The sequence below is a fragment of the Lycium ferocissimum genome, chromosome 4 (assembly GCF_029784015.1).
Source record: "Lycium ferocissimum isolate CSIRO_LF1 chromosome 4, AGI_CSIRO_Lferr_CH_V1, whole genome shotgun sequence".
Lineage (NCBI taxonomy): Eukaryota > Viridiplantae > Streptophyta > Magnoliopsida > Solanales > Solanaceae > Lycium > Lycium ferocissimum.
Window position 1 is genome coordinate 15300337 of NC_081345.1, and position 19394 is coordinate 15319730.

The 19394-nt window shown below is 36.6% G+C and overlaps 1 protein-coding gene and 1 long non-coding RNA gene across 10 annotated transcripts; one reads left to right on the forward strand and one right to left on the reverse strand.

Annotated features, from left to right (window-relative positions):
- The first annotated feature begins 2590 nt into the window (after positions 1–2590).
- Positions 2591–11848, forward strand: LOC132051609 (uncharacterized). 9 transcript variants are annotated; one of them, XR_009413795.1, is made up of 7 exons: positions 2591–2887; positions 3575–3711; positions 4032–4187; positions 4296–4804; positions 9301–9796; positions 10333–10708; positions 11581–11848. It is a non-coding gene; the product is annotated as an uncharacterized LOC132051609 (long non-coding RNA). The 9 variants fall into 9 exon arrangements; XR_009413801.1 differs by lacking the exon at positions 11581–11848 and having other exon boundaries at positions 2594–2887; positions 4296–4528; positions 4668–4804; positions 10333–11049; XR_009413800.1 differs by having other exon boundaries at positions 2595–2887; positions 10333–10490; positions 11581–11847.
- LOC132051608 (laccase-12-like) lies at positions 3564–11499 on the reverse strand. The gene is made up of 7 exons (XM_059442762.1): positions 11377–11499; positions 11120–11271; positions 10555–10799; positions 10313–10441; positions 9295–9786; positions 3987–4451; positions 3564–3694 (listed from the first exon to the last, which is right to left on the reverse strand). The coding sequence occupies exons 1-7, from the start codon at positions 11497–11499 to the stop codon at positions 3564–3566; spliced, it is 1737 nt and encodes a 578-aa protein (XP_059298745.1).
- Positions 11849–19394: the final 7546 nt, after the last annotated feature.

Genomic DNA, 19394 nt, shown 5'->3' on the forward strand with positions numbered 1-19394 from the left:
TATTTTTTTAAAGTTCCTCTTTTTTAGTTTGATTAGGTATCATTTGAAATCTTTAACATTGTATGCGCATGCATATTTAACAAGTGACGAATTTTAAAACTTTTCTACGATAAATGTCAAAGAAATTTAGTAAGGAAAACGTTAAGCCAATAATAAAGAGATCATGGTTCATCACTTCATCTCTCATAGTTGTTTGATAATCAACTATACTAGGCTTCAGGTGGCTCAAAGATGCAATGAGCCAGGGACTGCCTATAGAAATGGCAAAATTCATAATTACTTTCTAGTTTTAGTAATTAAAACATAAATCACTTTTGGATTTTAAAATCCCACAAATAAAACAATAAGATATTATCTGAAATGTTACTAGTAAAATTTAAATTTCCAACATAGTAATATAAAAAAGTGGCCTATGTGCATTCTTCTAACCTAAGTAAAGGATGTGCATAATGTTTGGGGTAAGTGCACATATAACCAATTTTGGGACCTATGTTTAAGTCATGTCCTAAGTTTTACTTTGCAAGTCTACTCACTTCAGAATAACTTTAGAAATACAGAATTGAAGTTACGAAAATTTGTGTCTGAAGCTGGAAGATTACATACATGACTGAACTTCAACCACAATAGCTGAATTTCAGGCATTTTTGCTTGCACTTCAGCTACATTTTGACCGCACTTCACCCACAAATAGATGAAGTTCATCCATTTTTGCATGACTTTCAATGAAACAAAATTTCCCCCAAAACAACTTGTTCTTCGAACTTCAAAAGGCCAATACACAATTTAATGACCAAATCTACTATAAATGAGCTTAAATTTAAAATCTAAGTTCCAACAACAACAACAACATATCAATGTAAAATTTCTCAAATTTAAAATTTAAGTTTCGCATATCATAAACAAAGACCAATGATTAATTTCTCAAAACAACAACAAATCTAACAAAATAAATTTTACCACAAAGATAATTTCTCAATGTTTTCAAGTAGAACGAGGAGGAAACAACGTGTTTTATCTGATGTTTGTCAAAACTATGTATATGTTAAATAATTTTTAAAAATTGAGTACAAGTTAAATAGTACTCCCTCCGGTTCAAAATAAGTGTTCACTGAGACTTTAAAACATCCTTTAAGAAAATACTAAAAAAAAAAAAAATAGGTGTTTTGATTAAATTATCCTTATTTAAAATTTGCATATTACTATTAACTTGACACATTGAGATCTGGTCACTAAGCACTTAATAAGGCCAAATCTGAGAAAGCAAAATTAATTCCTTGTTGATTATGTAAATGAACACTTATTTTAATTAAAAAACAAAAAGTTAAGTCGGCTCTTATTATTAATCGGAGAGAGTAGTGTTCAAATACGGCACGCCCTGAAATTTAGTCTAATATTTCAAAAAATTGCGCGAATTGCTCTTCATATGGACTGGTCTTCAATTTTTGGCCCTACTTCTCATTTAATGAAAATTGTGGGCCATAGTACCTTTATTCGCGAGTCTTGAAACCAGATTTCCTGGATTCGAACCCAGCAGAGTAAAAAAAAAAAAATCGCAAGACAAGGTTTTCATAGAAACTATGCCTATTCAGGGCAAAGTTATGCCTTACGACATAGTTCTGTAGGATAACTTAATTTCTAAAATTATGCCAGACAAGTCATAGTTTCTATGTAACTTAATTTCTACAGAACTATATCGGACAAGACATAGTTTACATAGAAACTATGTCTTGTCCGATATAGTTCTGTAGAAATTAAGTTATACTACAAAACTATGTCGGAAGAGGCATACTACAGAATTATGCAGTAAAGCATAACTTTGCTAGAATAAGCATAGTTTCTATGAAAACCTTATCTTGGGAATTTTCTTTTTTATTCTGCTGGGGTTAGAACCGAGATGTCAAGAATATTTTCGATCACTTTTTATTACTTAAAGTGCCTAAGGGGAAAAAAAGAATAATTAAAGTCCAGCGATTTGAGGTACAAAAATTAAAGGCCACCCCCCCCCCCCCCCCCCCCACATTAGTGCAAATGACCCTTAATATTTCATTTTTTTCGTATGGATTTACCTTCAAAGGCGCTGCTGGTCTTTAATTTTTGACTGAACGGGGATTTGAATCCGAAATCTAATTTTTTTTTTTGCGACGGACAAAAATTAAATACCAGCAACTTGAGGGACAAAAAACACTTTTTTTTTGCGCGGATTGCGCTTTATTTGGGGTGATCTTTAAGTTTTGTCCTTCAAATTGGTGGTCTTTAAATTTTACCCCTCGCCTAACACTCCAAGGGTTCGAACCCCAGCTCAGTAAAAAAAAAAAAAAAAAAAACTCACAAGGCAGACTTTATAAAATTCTGTTAATTCTGCCCAGCAAAATTCTGCATGAAGGGAGAATTTAAAGACCACCATTTTGAGGGGTAAAAATTAAAGGGCACCCCCAGCGAAGGGCAATCCTGCAAATTGGCCCAAACAGCAATTTGAGGGACAAACAAGGAGGGGCAGTTTGCAAATTGGGCCCTAATATTTTGAGCGAATGAAAGCTCAGTATCCAGTAGTGTAACGTTAGCCCACTCCAAACTGGTCCATAATGGAGTAGAGAAAGAAACAAGGAAGTGTCACCTATTTGAACTCTGCCAGCCCTTAACCCCCCGGCCTCAAATTGCCACCATTAGTCAATTTCCATCCATTTCTCCAACTCCCAAAAATTTAACCCAATTAGATTGATTTTTGGGATTACTTGGCTTGAATTTCTCGAAGTTGGTTGAAATGGATGGAAACTGACTACTGGAAGGTGTATTTGTATTCTTTAGCATGTTTCTTTATAGTTGGTATCAATGCACTTCATATATCCAGGTTTTTAATAGAGAACTGTCTTAGTCCAAATTTTTCCAAGTAAATTTGCTATCTTCACTTCTGATTAACTTTCTTGTCAGGATTACTTATTCTTGCACTGTATGCAAATGAAATTTCCTGCTTCTTGATAATATTACTCTGTAATTATTTTTTGAACTATCAGTATTGGTATAGCAGTGGACATGTCATGTTGCTTCTTAGAATAGGCCTTTTTGTATTGATGCTTGTGATAAGGGAGCTAAATTATTCAAGAATCAAATAAATTCTTCTCCTTTTGTTACAATAGAAAGAATACAACTGCTGTAATCTGGGGAAATAGGAATTAATTCTAGAAGACGGTACTTATATTTGCGAGAATTGGCAGTGCATCATTGAATATGTACAAATTATTGAGGAAAATAAACCATGGGGTGTTTTGGTCCTAACTTTCTATTTGTCTTAAGAAATTCAATGAATATGTACAAATTATTAGTTTAGAACCCAGTAATTTACAAAAACTAGAATCCTGAGCCCATAAGCTTCAAATCCTGGCTTCGTCTCTGCTAGTCATCCAAAAAAATAGAAATGAAAGAATATAATTGAAAGGAAAAAGGAAGTAGCTAGCCCCAAATGTTTGTTTGTTTGTGGGGTTGTGGAGAAGGGACCTCATTTAGACCTGTATGGCTAAAACATTAGATGTAATTTATGTTGTGTCCTAAGTTATGTTTTGTGTTTGTCAACATACAGGCAAATCGACTGGAGGCTCTTCCAATGATTCCAATTCACTAACTCCATTTTCCACCAGGAAAGACATGGCCAAACCCCAAGTAATGTGAACATCCAAGTGACAGTGCATTAACCAGACTCCTATTTAACAAAAAATTGTAAGTCCAAAGGCTCAGCAGAAAAGAATAAGCATTTGTTAAAAGAGATTTAAGTAATGTAAAGATTTTTTTTATGCTATAAGTGTAATTTAATCTATTGTAGCATATTCGTTGGAGTAGCATTTTATCAGGTTATCAATTACTGCTTATCGTAGAAATTTACCTTATATGTAAGTACTTAAACAAGTGACCAAATTGTCTAAAAATATTTTACACTAACAGTAGATAAAACTTGTTTTTGTAATAAATATACACGTATGTGGCACTTTTCTCACCTGGGTTGTTAGCAACAAATCTGATAACCGACCACCCATTGACAGGTACACTTGCTGTGTTTCTGCTAGGTGGATCAACAAGGTTGAATTTAGATGTATCAGTTTGAGGATTAAAGTTCCCAAAGCCCTGCGCAATGATGTAAAAATCATATCCGTGAAGATGGATTGGATGGTTTTCACCTGTGACGATGCTTGTTCCCTGTAATACAACTTGAACTCTTGTCCCGTATTTTAGTTTGTAAACTTTAGTTCCTGGAACAGGTTGCCAGAGTGATCGACTTACATTGCCAGTGTAATCAAATTTCACAGGTGGGACTGCTGGGAAATCAGTTGAGAAAATGCCAGGTATCCCTTGGTGATGTGCTTGTAGAATGGAAAAGTTGGGCGGTAGCACAAAAGACACATTGTTCATACTGGCGGTGAATCGAGTTCCATTTGGGCCTTGACAGCTGCTGGAGCTTGCACCTGGTTGGAAATAATAAACTTAAATGTTAAAAATATGATTGTCTATGTTCATTTATCTTTTGAGTTATCCAATTAAGGTGCGTCTTTTGGGGCATCCTAGAATGTTCAGTAGTACTGCTAATTAGTAGTTCATGTAACTAGGGGTTTAAATGTTGATGTAGTAGCTTATTGTATAGCCATTCGATATTCAGACTAATTCGAATTTGCACCTCATAGGGTTCACTAAAGGGGAAACCGCTCCCTTGTCGAAGTTTCTCCATTTCTCGGAGTTGAACCCAAAATCTCTAGTTAAGAGCAGAGGAATTTCATCCATGCCACCACACCCCATGGTTGGTGATCTAATAGCTATATATGTGAGTATACTTTGTTGTTTCGTAAGAGTAAACTCTCTTTTAATATTATAGCAGTGTGCTTTATAGGTTTGTTTTCCTTTTTTCATCCTCTTTGTGCCTTATAGAAATACTTATTTTGTCTTCTAACACAGTTCAATCTTTCCCCCACAAATCTGCACACATTGAAATCCCCTCCTATGACCCATAGGTCAGACCATAATCCCCTGATAGAAGCTAACTCGAGCCAAAGATCCTCCCTTTCTGGATTGGTATGAGGGCCATAGACACTAGTAAAAACCCATTTGAAGTCCTCGGCAAGACTTTCAAATCTACATGATAAAGAAAAGGCTCCTGTTTCAAAATCAACACATTTCCAAGCTCTTTTGTCCCACATTATTAATATCCCTCCTTTGGTACCAATTGCTTTGACTTCGCCAAGAGACCCATCCGTTTCCCAAATTTGCCTGATTAGAGATGGATTCCATGTCTCTATTTTGGTTTCTGCAGGCAAATAATATCAACTCCCACTTGTGAATAAGAGATTTCAAAGTGCTCTCTTGTCTTTATCGTTGAGACCCGCACATTCAACCGAGTGTTTTAACTCTCATCCGGAAAGAGCCTTGTGAGACCTGCCCCTTTCTTTCTTCCCACTCCCGTCATGGAGACCCCAATCCAATCTTTTAAGTTCGCATCGCTTTGCTTTTCCCTTTCTTTAATTCTCCTGTTTTATTTTTTTGCTCAAGAATCTGCACTTTCCTTCTTTCCTCCATTCTCAGAATAATTCCTAGAATTTCATGTTCAAACCCAGCAACATTTACCCCCAACACTTTGCAAGCCTTCATCATTGTCAACTTCGTCCATTTTGAGGTTTCCACCACATCAGGGATGTCAACAGTTTGAATTTGTGAATCATTCCAAGGCAAAGGAAGAAAACTGTTGAAGGACTGCGATGAGATACCAGAGTCAGATTCATCTGGAACTGACATTACTGGGAGTATCGATTTGGGTATATGAGGGTCCATCGAGTGTCCTGCGTGGTCTGCTTCATCATCTGCTTCAGGCTCGGATAGTGTACCCTCCATGGGCTCTAAATCCCTGAGATTGGAAGCTTGAATTTCTAGTTCAAAAGGATCAAAAGAGAATGAAGCATTCAAGATCAAAGGCGATGATGGGCTTCTCCAACACTATTCTGGACCTGGATTTGATTGACCCTCCGCTTCAAGGAGCACAATTTACCTGGTCAAGAGGGGAGGAGTCTCTCCAAGCCTCTAGAATTGATAGGTTTCTTATCTCAACAGAATGGAGTGAGTTGTTCAATGCTATCAAACAGTACCCTTTGCCTAGAGTTTTTTCTGATCATAAACCAATTATCCTGGAAAGTGGGGATTGGGAGGCCACACCTTCTTATTTCAAATTTGAAAACATGTGGCTTCAAGCTGAGGGTTTCATGGACATGATAGAAGGATGGTGGATTTCTTACACTGTACTAGGCACCCCAGACTTTGTGCTAATGCAGAAATTAAGGAATCTCAAGAAAGACATTACTAAATGGAATAGGGAGGTCTATGGAAAAATTGAGACTCAAAGGAACAAGGCACTCAAAGAACTTGGAAAGCTGGACCAGTTAGCTGAGCTCAGAACTCTATCTACAGAAGAGAAAGGTCAGACATTAAATCTTAAGCTTGAACTTCAGAAAATAGCAACCGCTGAAGAGATCTCATGGAGACAAAAATCAAGATGTTTATGGTTGAAAGAGGGGGATAAAAATACAAAGTTTTTCCAAAGAATGGCCAACTCTCATAGAAAGGGTAATACCATTGACAGACTCAAAATAGGGAATGAAGTAATTGAAGATAAAGGAAGGATCAAGAATGGCATTCTGGAGTACTATCAACAAATCTACAATGAGACTGAATCTTGGAGACCCTCAGCTGTCTTTGAAGGTCTGCCAAGTCTCAACACAGTTGATAAAGAGGACCTTGAACTTCCTTTCACCGAAGTGGAGATCTCAGAAGCTCTCATGACTTGTGCTCCTGACAAAGCTCCAGGTCCGGATGGTTTCACTATGGCCTTCTTTCAGAAATCATGGAACTTCATCAAAGCAGACCTGCTAGCAGCTTTTAATTTCTTTCATCAGAACTGCCAAATGGTGAGATCATGCAATGCCTCTTTCATTGCTCTTATCCCAAAGAAGAAAGGGGCCGCAGAGCTTAGAGATTATAGACCTATAAGTCTTATAGGCAGTGTCTACAAATTGCTGGCCAAAATTCTAGCTAAGAGGCTGGGAAAAGTGGTGGATTCCTTAGTTTCTGGACAGCAGAGTGCTTTTATGAAGAATAGGCAGATCACTGATGCATCCATGATTGCCAATGAAGTGCTAGACTGGAAAATTAAAAGTGGAGAGACTGGGATCCTATGCAAATTAGATATTGAGAAAGCTTTTGATCAGCTTAACTGGGCTTATTTAGTAAGCATTTTGAAGCAAATGGGTTTCGGGGAAAGGTGGATAAGGTGGATTTATTACTGTATTTCGACAGTGAAGTTTTCAATTCTGGTGAACAGGAGCCCAGTGGGGTTTTTCTCTTCTCAAAAAGGACTCAGGCAGGGGGATCCATTGTCCCCTTTCCTCTTTATCATTGCGATGGAAGGATTATCTCAACTGTTAGCAAAGGCCAAAGAACTTCAGTGGATTCAAGGGTTCCAAGTGGGCAGAAATCCTTCCACCTCAGTCTCAGTCTCTCATCTACTATATGCAGATGACACCCTTATATTTTGTGGAGCTGATTGTCAGCAGGTCTCTAATCTCAACACCACTCTCATGATCTTTGAGGCCATCTCTGGACTTCATATCAATATGCTTAAGAGCACTATATATCCAGTGAATGAAGTGGCCAATCTAGAAGCTCTTGCTGATATACTTAGCTGCAAAACAGGCTCCTTTCCCACCACCTACTTGGGACTTCCTTTGGGTGCTATATTCAAATCATCTGGGATGTGGAGTGGGGTCATTGAAAGAATGGAGAAAAAACTAGCCACTTGGCAGATGCAATACCTCTCATTGGGTGGTAGGCTCACCCTCATCAACAGTGTCCTAGACAGCATCCCCACTTACTGTATGTCACTCTTCCCTATGCCAAGCTCAGTTCTAAAGCAAATTGACAGGCTCAGAAGGAAATTCCTATGGAAAGGTAACAGTGTTACTCATAAATTCTCTTTAGTTAAATGGCAATCAGTTATTCAACCCAAAAGCCAAGGGGGGCTGGGAATCAGAAATCTTAAGCTTCATAACAACAGTCTACTCATGAAGTGGCTTTGGAGATATGGTCAAAATGAGCCAGGGTACTGGAAGGAAATTATCAAAGCTAAATATGGTATTCAAGACCACTGGACTGCTAAGAAAAGCAATGAACCACATGGTGTTGGAGTATGGAAACACATCAGTAGTCTCCAAGAGGATTTCTTCAAGGCTGTCTCATTCAAGGCTGGAAATGGGCTCAAGATCAGATTTTGGCAGGACAAATGGCTTGGGGACACTTTAGTAAAAGACTCATTTCCCTCACTATTTCTGATAGCTTCTAACAAAGAAGCAACATTAGCTCAATATAGAGATAACAACTACTGGACACCAATTTTAAGGAGAAACTTACAGGATTGGGAAGTTGATGATTTTCTTTCTCTTTTACAAAGATTGGAACAATGTATTTTGGTGGCTGAATCTCAGGACAGAATCCTATGGGGCAATTCTAAGGAAAAGATTTTCACTGTGAAGGAATGTTACAACTGGAGCTTTCAAAATAGCCTTTTAGAGGTCTGGCCTTGGAAGCTTGTATGGAGAACCAGGCAGCCTCTCAGAGTTACTTGCTTCATTTGGACTGCACTGAAGGAAGCATGCCTAACACAAGACAATCTTAGGAGGAGAGGTGTAATCGTCGTTAACATGTGTGCCATGTGCAAGCAGGCCAATGAAAGTGTCAACCATCTATTTTTGCACTGCCCTGCAGCAGCTAGCCTCTGGTATTTCTTCTACTCTATGCTTGGTCTCAAATGGGCAATGCCATTCAACATCAAAGATGCTTACGCTAGCTGGATACTCTGGAGAGTTGACAAATCCATTAAAAGAATCTGGAGAATGATTCCAGCAGTAATTTTTTGGACCCTATGGAAGGAGAGAAACAGTAGATGCTTTGAAGGAATCTCAACTCCTATTTGCTCCCTAAAGTCTAGGTGTTTAGCTAGTCTTTCTAGTTGGCATTTTTTTGCCCCTGTAAACAGTGTGGGTAACTTTCTAGATTTTGTTAGCTCCCTTTCTCTAGTTTCAGTAGAGATGGGGTATCTTTAGATTGGTTCTACAAGTTTTTTGCTAAGTCTGCTTCGTGTTTCTGTTTGAAGCAGCTTTTTGCCCATCTGTAACCTTGCATCTTCTTGATGCTTTACTAATGAAATTTTATTACTTTACCAAAAAAAAAAGAAATACTTATTTTGTAAAGAGATTAGCTTATATTCCAACACACCTCTAGGGCAGTCATTGAGTCCCACCCCAACCGTGAAGAAGAGATTTTCGTCAATTTCAGTTGGCACCTCAACCTTTCTTGGGCTTCTGAAACTAGCTGTGAAGGCAGTGGCAGTTGCAGTGTCATTATATACTGGTAAAGATGGGAAAACTGGATTGATCTTGATTCCCTGAACAGAGCAAGGAGTATTCTTGTACTCAAGGATAGCTGTCGTAGTGGTGTTGTCAAAAGGTGCTCCTTGAGCACTTGCATAAGCATGCGCCGCCATGTAATATCTGGCTGGTGGCTGGTTACCAGTGATTAAGACATCAGTAGTCTGGCCTGGACCTAACATAAGCACTGATGTGGTGAAGGGTTGAACATAAGAGGCGTCTGCTCCAACAACTGTTAGCTTGTGGTTTGCCACAGTAAAGAAAAGCGCCTGGTTGAGTCCAGCATTGATAACTCGAAGGAGGTTTGTTTCACCAGAGTCCACCAGGACTACGGTAGTATCTGCATGAAGGTGAATCCAACTAAATGATTTCTATGAGAACATGATAGCTGAGCATGTTACTCTGAATCCAAACTAATGAATGTTAGGATGAACTAGTTAGTTTGACAAGGGGCCCTTATACTATGAGATAAATTTATGCCATTATTTAGCATTAGTATCACACATGCTTTTTGTTGACTATCATAGGAGAAATTGACATTAAAAGTTTTGGAGTAATATTTGAATTGAATATCGTCAGTGCTCTTGAGATATTTCTAGCTCTGTTATGTGATCATGAGTCTTAATAAAAAGGGAGTAGAGATGTTTTTAGAGTTTAATTTCTATGCATTGACAATGTATGAAATATTTACACCACGAAGTCACTTACAAGGAGTATTCTCTATGCTAAGCAGTAAGTACTATAAATAGTAACCTGGTAAAAATGATAACTAACCTGCTGTCACATGTCTATTATACTACACTGGTAGTGTAAAAAATCTTTACGCTATTAGTTTATATAACTCAAATCCATTTCTTAGAACTAACCTTTACTCGAACACCTGTAGAGATCACCTGGTTGACCATTAATGGTGTATGCATCCGATGCATTAGGAGCTGCTCCTGTTCTCGTGGCTTGTCTTACTACGTCCATAGGATTTGCATCCCACCACTCACCTAATCACAAAATGCCATACAATTACTTCAATGGGAAACAGCTCAGCTAGTAAGTATTGATACACCCTCGATTCTTTTCAAGTCTTTCGTTTAAAATGGGAAGAAATCGGTACCAAGCAGAATGGGCGTCTCTCTTTTGGGCTTAGGGAATGGGTAGAATTCTTCTTCTTTTGGGCGGATGATTAAAGCTCCGTAAACAGTGGCCCTGAGCCATGAGCTGTGGGCGTGCCACCAAAGTGTGCCTTCCTGTCCTTGAATTGTGAAGCGGTAAGTGTAACTCCCTCCTGGTCTAATTGGGCATTGTGTTATAAATTCTGGTCCATCTGCCCATGCTGTTCTTATTTGCTTGACTCCATGCCTTTCCAAATGCAACAAAGTTGTAAAAACCACACAAAAGGACAACGCTTATGCATGATATCGTTGTGTTCAGTATATGGATTTAACATATGTATATATTGATAGACGGCAATGTGAATTTTCGCACTATCAATATATGTATTACAACTTGTCTTTAATTTTCAAGATACTACGTCTAGTTTTATTAGACGATTACTTATAATTATTGTTTAGATAACTTGATAGTATAACAAGTTGATATTGTCTGTGTACTACATATGTTAAATTAATCATATATTCACATCTTATAAGTTCATTTGCATTCTGCATGCATGAACTTACCAGTGAATGGTGACATTGTATCGAGCTCTGTTAATTACGTTGATGACTAAATTATCACCATTGTTCACTTCCAAGGTTGGTCCAGGAAATTGTCCATTCACTGTTATAGTATTATGGATCTTGCACAACCTCTTTACTGGTGTTGCTTGAATCTGTTCCATAACAATAGAGCTCAGCATCTTCCAAATTCTAACTAAAATCTCAAAATGTTAATCAGCAAGAGACAAAAAAGATTAACGCAAACAAGAATGACATACAACAAAATCATGGTAGTGTGTTTCTGCACTTGCATTTGCTAAGAGAAGCAAAATGGCGATGAAGAAGAAATAGCGCAAATTGTTGGATATTCTGTTACCAGCATCCATTGTGTTTCGTTTCATAAATTCTGTCAAGTAATGGAAAATGCATGCAAGATTTGCAAATAGTAAAGATTTGATAGTTGAGTCTTAATATTTTTATAGGAGAGGAAGAAGGAAGAAAGGGTGGTTTGAGGTTTGCAGATTAGCTTTTGATTCAGCATGAAGGTCAGCTAATTTTATACGGCCAAGTATAGTTTAATACCCTGTACAAGTTGTTGCACCCACTGTTGCAGAAATTTTTGTAAATGCTTGTTTCATACGTCTCTTCTTGAGGTTACAATATTAAGTTTTTACTTATTCACATTATCAGTATGCATGTTTCTTGTTATGATTATACTGTATAATTTATACGCCATGCCCCATAGATTAAAGGAAACTTCTCTATCGTTAATCTTGATTATTTTTGAGTAATACTAAAAGCTAGCTCATCAAACCAATCTTCTTTGACCAAAGAAGGAAATCTTGTCTTGTACATGTATATGCATCTTCAAATCAATACATGCAAGAAATACTAAACTCCGTCCCCACCATAAAAGAGGAAAATAAACCTCTAATTAATTTGGGGTGTGTTTCAATCGAGTTCAAATAATATATGCCATCCGTGTAAATAATGTTTGCACCATTCGGTTATCTTTACCTATTGTAGCATGTAATAAAATATCTATTCCCTTCGTTCACTTTTACTTGTCCACGATGGGCTTTGCACGCTCCTTAAGAATTAATAAATGAAGTGTATATTTTACCATAATACCCATATTAATTGGTGTATAGTCTCAATAGAATTGAGAAATGATTTGAAAATGAGTAATTAATGTTAAGAGTAAAACAGAAAATAAAGGTTTGTGTGATATGCTAAAGTGGACAAGTAAAAGTGAAAATTTATTTTTAGGATGGTGTAAAGCTTAAACTCGTTTCAGTAAAGGATTTACATTGTCATTAGGGTTACATACATAATGTGATTGTTTGCTCTTCAACTCTCGTTTATTACATGATGCAATCAGCAAGACGATCTATACCAGACAATATAGCTTTAGTTACTTCTTATCATGGAAATATGGGGAATTTAATAGTTGACCAAAATATTCTACTACTTATTGTCTTATAATGCGTGGTACAAATTTATGCTAGATAGTCAATTATGGTTAATCTAAATTCTAAAGGGTGATGATATGATATGCCTAAATTCAAATAACTTTGAAGTGTGTGTGTGTGTGTGCTTTTTTTTTTTTTTTTTCGTATGAGTAACTTCTTGTTGTCGCACAACTGTTGCACAACAAAATCTCTATTCAAATGCTAGAAAGACCATCATTTAAAAGACGGGAAGTTAAGCTTGTCAATTGTCATGTGAAAACGGTTTAAACAATGGGCAAAAGAACAAGCTCAGAAGTTTTCGATACTGTTCCATTAGAATAATCAGATTTTAGAGATTAATTTGATAGAGTGTAACAAAATTTTCGGTTAGTAAAAACTTTTACCCCAAAAAGGTGCAGTTGAATTTGTTTAGTGGTTTAAAGGATCCGTGAACTGATTCGTTAGAGACAAGAATAAATTATGAATGCCAAGTAAAACAATCAAGTAAATATGAAACAAGAATATATTAGATTGAGCCCGGGCCATATGAACTCAAGGAATCTCTCAATGAGGATGACTCCGGATGAACACTTCAGCCTTGAAGAACACTTTGGATTCGGTACAAAAAGTAAGTAAAAGTATTATAATTTGCTTGTGAACGTAAGTGTATATTGTTAAGCTAAAATTGGATGCCCTCTAACACTGACATTGGGCTCCTTTTATAGGTGAAAACTATCAGCATAGAGCTGTGAATCGTGCCCCATAATGGACAATAATGACTAATAAATGTTACTTAATTACAAAGGCATAACGTTTGGCTACATATCCGATCCGGATATGTAGCGCCTGAAACTCATAAATGACTCGTAATTGCTCCATATTCTTTGCTCCGGGTTCGTGTGGAATCATTTCCTTCAGGTTCTTGTGTGAAATGCATCTTCAACCATTCTTATCTGCCACATGTTGAATTGTCGATACTAACTCGTGCCACGAGTAATGTAAGATTTCACCCTACACAAAAACCTAAAACGACAAGCTTTGATTCTTGTGACATCCTTAAGCTGGCCAGGCAGGCTGTTTATTGTTGGAATTAAACCAAGATTATTAATCCAATTTTGCTTAGGATTGGTATTTATTTAATTCATACTTAGAATTTATTTGTCTAGTTCATATTGGAATGGGTTTTCTAGTCCTAGTGTATGTTGGTTTTCTAGTATTATAAATAGGGATGATCTGTCACATATTTTTATTGTAGTGAGATTCAAGAGTTTTGAGTTATTAAGTAAAGCCTCCTACCTTCTCTCTTTAGTTTGATAAATTTCTTCTATATAGTCATTATTGAGTCTTTCACGTGTGCTTATATTATTCCTTTGAGTATTTTTAGGTCCTTCAAATTGGTATCAGAGCCTGTGTGAGATCCGATCAAAGCCTCGTGTGAAATCCGGCATATATAAAAGAATATGAATATTCCATATTTACCGGATTGTCCCGTTTTTGTGTTTGATGGCAAAATTAATTTTGAGAGTTGGTATCAACAGATGAAGAATTTCTTTAATGTTGTTAGACTATGATCCATTATTGATGAAGGGTTCGTGGAAACCGCAAAAGGCACACCACTGACTGGTGAAGCAGCTACACAATTGGAGAAAAATATGCAATTGAATTATAAGGCATTCTACTACCTCAATAGCAAAGTCCGATTACATGTATATAACAAATATTTGCATGCAAAATCAACAAAAGAGGCGGACAATATTAGTGAAATCATATAGGCGTGCCGCAGATGTGAAGAGAGAGAAACTTCAAGAGCTTCGGAGACAGTATAAGTTGCCCCAGATGAAACCAACAGAATCTATCAAAGAATTTTTTACAAGAATTATAAAAATAGTTAATGATATGAAGGTCAATGGAGAAGTATTGGAATATGTTAAAGTTGTTGAGAAGATATTACAGTCTCTGAGATTAGAATTTCACATTAAGAAAACAGTTATTGAGACAACCCAGGATTTTAATGCGTTGAGAGTTGATGATCTAGAAGATGAATTGGTGGCATATGAGATGTCATTGAATCAGCAAACACATGAGATAGTGGATGAGGCATTGCAAACAAAGGATGAACCAAAAGATAAAGAAGAGTCATCAAATCTGGCAGAAATAAATTAAGAAGGCTAGAATTTAGAAATTATGGAGAAAATAAGAGAAGGTAGAGGTAATTTTTGTTGTGGTATAGATGTCTTTGATTGCAGTACAGAATCCAATAATGTTCAAATTGATTTATCAATGATTTCTGGGATAGCTAAAAAGGATAATTTGATTGGGGCTGATGCTCTTTCGGTAGATGCTACTAGTGTTTCAAGTAATGAAATATGTAATAGATATGATTGGTCTATACAACGTGGGGCTATTGAAAACGGAATAGAAGTACCCGCCATTATCACACAAGAAAAATTGTTTGAAGGCATCGAAGATGAATCTAGTGATGAGAGAAGCAAAAGAGTTCATCGAGAGCAAGTTTTTGATGATCTACCCAAAATTAAAGCAGAAATAATTAAGGGTCTAGATCCACAATTAACGTGCATGATTTTGGATATTGAAGACGCAATCAATTTTGAACCATTACCTGAGATTGTATATTTTGAGGAGCTTGAAGAAAAATTATTTGTTGATGATACTGCTCTACCACCTATTGGAAGGTAAACCAGAGTCGGATGGGCACGCAAGACCAAGTACAAATCAAGTGAAGAAGCAGATGATTTTAAATCAAGACGAGTTATTGAAGGATACAAAAAGAAGAACAAATATGCTCATGATATTTTGAAGATGGAGAAAGTCAAATTAACTTTGAATCTTGTTGAAGAGAAACTGAAGCTGACTAAAGATGACACTCGCAAGTTTGTCGATGCTACGTACTTCAGGAAATTGTTCGAGAGTCTGAGGTGGTTGACTTCTACAAGATATGATATTGTTAATGGCACACTCAAGTTTGAAGATCTTGGTTTAAGGGAGGCTATGTTGGAATTAAACCAAGATTACTAATCCAAAGTTGTTTAAGATTGGTATTTGGTATTTATTTAATTCATACTTAGTTAAGATTTATTTGTCTAGTTCATGTTGGAATGAGTTTTCTAGTCCTAGTGTATGTTGGTTTTCTAGCATTATAAATAGGGATGATCTGTCATATTTTTTTTATTTTAGTGAGATTCAAGAGTTTTGAGTTATTAAGTAAAGCCTCCTACCTTTTCTCTTTAGTTTGATAAATATCTTCTATATAGCCATTATTGAGTCTTTCACGTGTGCTTATATTATTCCTCTGAGTATTTTTATGTCCTTTCATTTATGAACAACTTTTTCGAAAAGAATTCGTCCTTCCCTATACGCTATGTTCAGAATATTGCATCATTACACAAACCGAACGTGTTGACCAAATTATTTTTGTACATTATCACGACATACACACAATATTAATTCGATGAAACTGCTCGGTATTAAGTTGACTTGCAAATTTTCTCATTTCTACGTACATTGCTTTCTCTTGTGTTTTCTTGAAAACTCATATTCACAATTAGTTACGAGTGGTTGTGATTTATGAACACTTCAATTATATCTCTGTTTTTGTAGTCAAACTGAGAAATTACGTAACATACTACTTTTATGTACAATGCAAATAAAAAACAGTATAAATATACAGCATGGGGTTTATGTTATTTTAGTTTAGTTTAAAACTGTGCTCTTTTATGTTATTTGGTTACGTAACTAAAGTAATATTTTTTATAATTTTTTAGTATTTATCCTCACGAACCAGCCCAGTCAAATCCCATGAAGTTGGCCAGCCAACTGGGGCTGGGTTAAAAGCCTCATCTTTAATGAACTGAGAAAATCTTAAACCAACTCCCCAACTAGCAGGTAGGGTTCCCACTTCCCATATCCCTAATGGCCTAATTAGATTCTTTGTTGAGAATTTGATATTATGTCCAGTCAATCCACTAAATGATACAAATGAGAATATTTTTATCGTATAGACATACTTTTATCTCAAAATGACTCCTGTATATCATGTATATTTATGTGTGTGATATACATATGTGGCATTGAGGTTCTTGTCCAAGTGTTTCCAAGCAATTTCAAGAACACCCTTTAAAAAACAAAGAAACATGTTTTGAGATGAAAATATAGAATCAATATTTGGTAAAAAGAATGTTGGAAATGGTACTTTCCCCCGACCTGTCATTTTTCCAGGGACCTAGTGGGAAATTTATCGGTTATTAAGTGAAATTGGAATGCCAATTTTTTTATGCTATACTTGTTAACCTTAATCTTTGACTAATATGTTGTTAATTGCTGTTAGCACACACTTCTCTTCTTTCTCACCGATTCAATTTAACTTCAAGGGCGAGAAAAACAGCAAACCCTGATCCAAGAGAAATCATAATCATATTTCAACCACAATAAATCAACATAGTCCATCATAAATGAAACTATCCACTGAAAAAAAAAAAAACACAATATAACCTTATAAGTCCACCGTAAGGGACGGCGGCCACATTTCAAGGCAGGCAACTATCACAACTTTTGCATTGAAGAAAAACTCTTTTTAAAGGCAAAAACGTCAATGTATGGGTATTGGTCATATGATATTTGGTTATTTAAAAGAGTCGCACTGGTGCAAATCTTCACCCAATTGGAAATGCGTCCACAAAATACAATTTGTCCTAGTGCCACTAGAGCCCTGATGGCAGTTGATCTTTTGTAGCAGCTACCCAAATCATTCTGGATTGGGAAAAACCTATGCAGAAAATATTGACCTGATAATAAATTCAGCTAAATTTGAAGGTTCTGATAAAACACTTTCAAACAAACACTCTTAGTTACATTTGGTGTTATGAGTGACTCAGAGGCGGAGTCAGTATTCAAAGCTTGTGGGTTCGAGATTCTAATTTCTTTAAGTTACTGGGTTCTAAATTAACAATTCAATGAATTTTCTAGACAAATACAGGGGTTAGACCAAAGTTACTGGATTTGGCCGAACCCCTGAATAATATACTAGCTCCACCCCTGCTACAACCTGCAGACTTTATGAATCATCATGCATAAGGAAGAACCAGAAGTGTAAGAGCAGAGTGACTCTGTCGTCCGTTTTTCATGATAATATGATCTAGTTACAACAACGAGCCTTCCTGTTTGGTAGCAGGGCGACTTCCTTCAAAGACAGAACAGATTCTTCAATGAGTGTTCCCAAGGCACATATCTGATTATTTTTATTAGGCACCGGTGATAAATATGGACTTGGCGGTTTCGCTACCCGGTTACAGCAGGTAGCGACTTCCTTCAAAGAAACACAATGAGTTCTTCAACTGAGATAGGCACATACCATATACCATATCTTGACTCTGTGTTATGATACGAGTGATGCAACAATGATCATTTCTCAGTTTACTGGTGCATAATGACTTCCTTCAAATAAAAGCAACAGACTCAACAGCCTCAATGCACATATCTTGATGTCATAATTAGTTCTACAAGGTGACAGCCCATCCTAATTAGATGAGGCGTCTAAATTGACAGTAAAATTCCTGGGAAGTTGCTCTTGTAGTACCATTCTCTATATAAGCAATACCGATATAACTGCATTTTCGACACAAAAGTTTAGCGTATCGTTGAAGGAAACCCCATGAGTCAGTGGATCTAAAATAGGGTGAGCATCTAAGTTTATTTATGTGAGTAAATCTTCTCTGGTCAATGCATACAAACAACTGAGAGAACTCCTCTCCTCATTATTTTCATCCAATGACTGTAGTATTGCGGTTGCAAGAGTTGAGGTTCAATTCATATCCACAGGATCCACAACTACAACAAAATTAAGCCAATTTTTGTTTGAATCATTGGCTTTACTACCAAAATAATCATAAAATCATAAGAAGAAAAGAAATCCAATCAGAACAGAGTTTAATTAAGACGGGAAACTCAAAAAACATTTTTTGATCAGGAAGTAGTTAAATCAGATAATTTTCGCTTCATTATTGGTTGTACAATGTGTCGTAATACTTGTATCTTTTGATCTACTAGTAATAACATTCCACAAATGGGAGAGAAGGAAGTAGTATAAATAAAATAAGCTACCTGTATGTGTGACGTCTCTTTGAGAATTGCTCAAGAGCCTGCAAAAAGCAACAGAGGCACTGGAAAACTCGTCTTGGGGTAAAGGACCTGGGGATGCAGGTTCCTATAATTCCAAATCACAAGAAACGGGGCTTTTCTTTTCGTGATTTTGGAGAATATAACAGCTTTGAGAATTTCTCAAGAGCCTGCAAAAAGCAACAGAGGCACTGGGAATCTCATCTTGGGGTAAAGGACCTAGGGATGCAGGTTCCTATAATTCAAAATCACAAGAAACAGGGCTTTTCTTTTCGTGACTTTGGAGAATATAACAGCTTGTATGGCAAATTCTTCATGAACCGGTACTCTAAGATTCTAATTGATCATGGTGATCTAGTACTTGGCATGGCAAATTTAGCATTTGAAAGCACTCTTTAAGTGCTAGATGGTTAAATTGATTTTGGTCCCTGATGCACTCTGATTGATGAGCAGGTATCAGGAATCCATTGGTGGTAGAAGACTAATAATAGCATGAGGCTGAATTAATATCTGGCTTTACAACCATTGACATTGCGATGGCTATTATCGAATTGTGTCAATGTTAAAGAAGCACGAGGCAGCTTTGAATTTCACATGTCTTAAATTGCGCACAGTTGATCAGGAAAAGGAATTTTTAGGAGCATTAGCTGATTTGGAGGCGATAGTTTGGGAGGTAAAATATATGTTAGATAAGCTTAATTTTCTAAAGAATA